General features: G+C 65.0%; 2 protein-coding genes across 2 annotated transcripts; both read left to right on the forward strand.

Moving 5' to 3' along the window:
- Positions 1 to 279: 279 nt before the first annotated feature.
- On the forward strand, positions 280 to 684 carry LDBPK_090180 (ATG8/AUT7/APG8/PAZ2, putative; the record flags this gene model as incomplete). Its single annotated transcript, XM_003858649.1, has 1 exon — positions 280 to 684. One exon carries the CDS (start codon positions 280 to 282, stop codon positions 682 to 684), a length of 405 nt encoding a protein of 134 aa, XP_003858697.1.
- Positions 685 to 1,739: 1,055 nt separating this feature from the next.
- LDBPK_090190 (microtubule associated protein-like protein) lies at positions 1,740 to 1,772 on the forward strand (the record flags this gene model as incomplete). Its single annotated transcript, XM_003858650.1, has 1 exon — positions 1,740 to 1,772. A coding segment is annotated over one exon (33 nt), but the record flags the coding sequence as incomplete, so codon positions are not given.
- Position 1,773: the final 1 nt, after the last annotated feature.

Genomic DNA, 1,773 nt, shown 5'->3' on the forward strand with positions numbered 1-1,773 from the left:
CACTCCACACAAAACCAACGTCGCTGTGATTATTTCATCTCATATCCCACGCCGCTCCTCTCGCTCCGGTCCGCCCACCCGCCCATCCTCTCTCACACGCCGTCACTTCCGCCTGCACTGTCGCCAGCCTCTCCACAATCCCTCTCTCTCTCTCTGACGCCCCGACCCTCGCACAGCACGTTCTTACTGCCTGCTCAGCCTGCATTCATCCCACCCACCACCACCCCCACACACACGCACTCCCACTCCCCCCTCCCCCAGGCCACCCCAACCATCACCATGTCCGCCTACGTGTTGTCGACGCCGCTGGAGGCCCGCGTTGCGAAGTGCGCGAGCCTGCGCGCTGCGAACGCGGTGCCCGTTGTCGTGGAGGAGGCGCAGGCGCGCGGCGGCAAGGCGCACTTCAGCGCGCTGGCGCGCGAGACGACGGTTGCGCAGCTTGTGGCCGCGGTGCGCGGCTTCCGCGGCGTGGACGCGAAGAAGCCGGTGGCGCTGACGGTTGCCGGCTGCAGCGTGTCGCCGTCGGCGACGCTCGGCGAGCTGCACGACGCGTGCAGGCGAGCGGACGACGGCATGCTGTACGTCGCCTACACCGCGGAGCGCTGCATGGGCGCTGCGGTGTGCACGCCGTGCGGCTCGTGCGCGTGGGACGGCAGCACTGCGGACGATGACGTGATCATTTAAGGGCCGTGCTGAGGCGCAGCGTTCGGCCCGGCTGCTGCTGGCGCCGGTGAAGCCGCGTGGGTGTTGACGGGCTAAGCTGCAGGGCTGTTGCCGATCCGCTCTCTGCGCATATGGCGTGGACCTCCGGTTCCCTTTCTCTCCCCCCTCTGCCTCGTCTTGGTGAGGCGCAGCTCCAACATCCTCTCTGTTGTTTCCTCATGATTCTCTTTCCTGTGCCGTGGCCATGCGTAACCCGCGCACGCTCTTCTCTCCTTTCGTTCCTTCCTCCCCCTCGCATGCGGTGCCGCAGCAATGCCGACAGCGGTACAGGCCGCCATGTCTCCTGTTCTATTCTACCTGAGGCAGCGCGATCTCATTGCTGCTGCTGCTCCGCTGCCAACATGACGCGCGCGGTCTGGACAGAGCCTGTGCGATTTAGTGGCGTCAATGGCTCGCCTGCGCTGGAGTTTATGTGTACAGCTGCTTTTCGTGTTTTCCTCCTAATCGCGTGTGTGTCGTTTGTGAATATGTGTGAAGGTCCTTCTCATCGCAGCCACCTGCTGCCCCTCCCTCCCCACCTCCCTGCCAAGTACCTCAGCACCGAACGTGCATGCCTTCTCCGTGCGTGCCCTCATTTCCTCCGCTCGCTTCGCCACCGGTATCGCGGACGCTGCCAGCGCGGCGAGGGATGTGCGCCAGCGCGTGTGTTGCGAGTATAGCCAACAGTGCACCACCTACCCCATCCCGTCACCGCAGTATCGCTCTCTCCGTATATGCCCGTTGTCGCTCCGCGTACTCGTGTTCCCCTGCCCTCAACTGAATGCCCTGGGCCAGCACCGGCTCCCACGCCGCTCCTCTCGCTCCGGTCCGCCCACCCGCCCATCCTCTCTCACACGCCGTCACTTCCGCCTGCACTGTCGCCAGCCTCTCCACAATCCCTCTCTCTCTCTCTGACGCCCCGACCCTCGCACAGCACGTTCTTACTGCCTGCTCAGCCTGCATTCATCCCACCCACCACCACCCCCACACACACGCACTCCCACTCCCCCCTCCCCCAGGCCACCCCAACCATCACCATGTCCGCCTACGTGTTGTCGACGCCGCTGGAGG

Source organism: Leishmania donovani, chromosome 9 (assembly GCF_000227135.1).
Source record: "Leishmania donovani BPK282A1 complete genome, chromosome 9".
In the NCBI taxonomy this organism is placed as follows: Eukaryota; Euglenozoa; class Kinetoplastea; order Trypanosomatida; family Trypanosomatidae; genus Leishmania; species Leishmania donovani.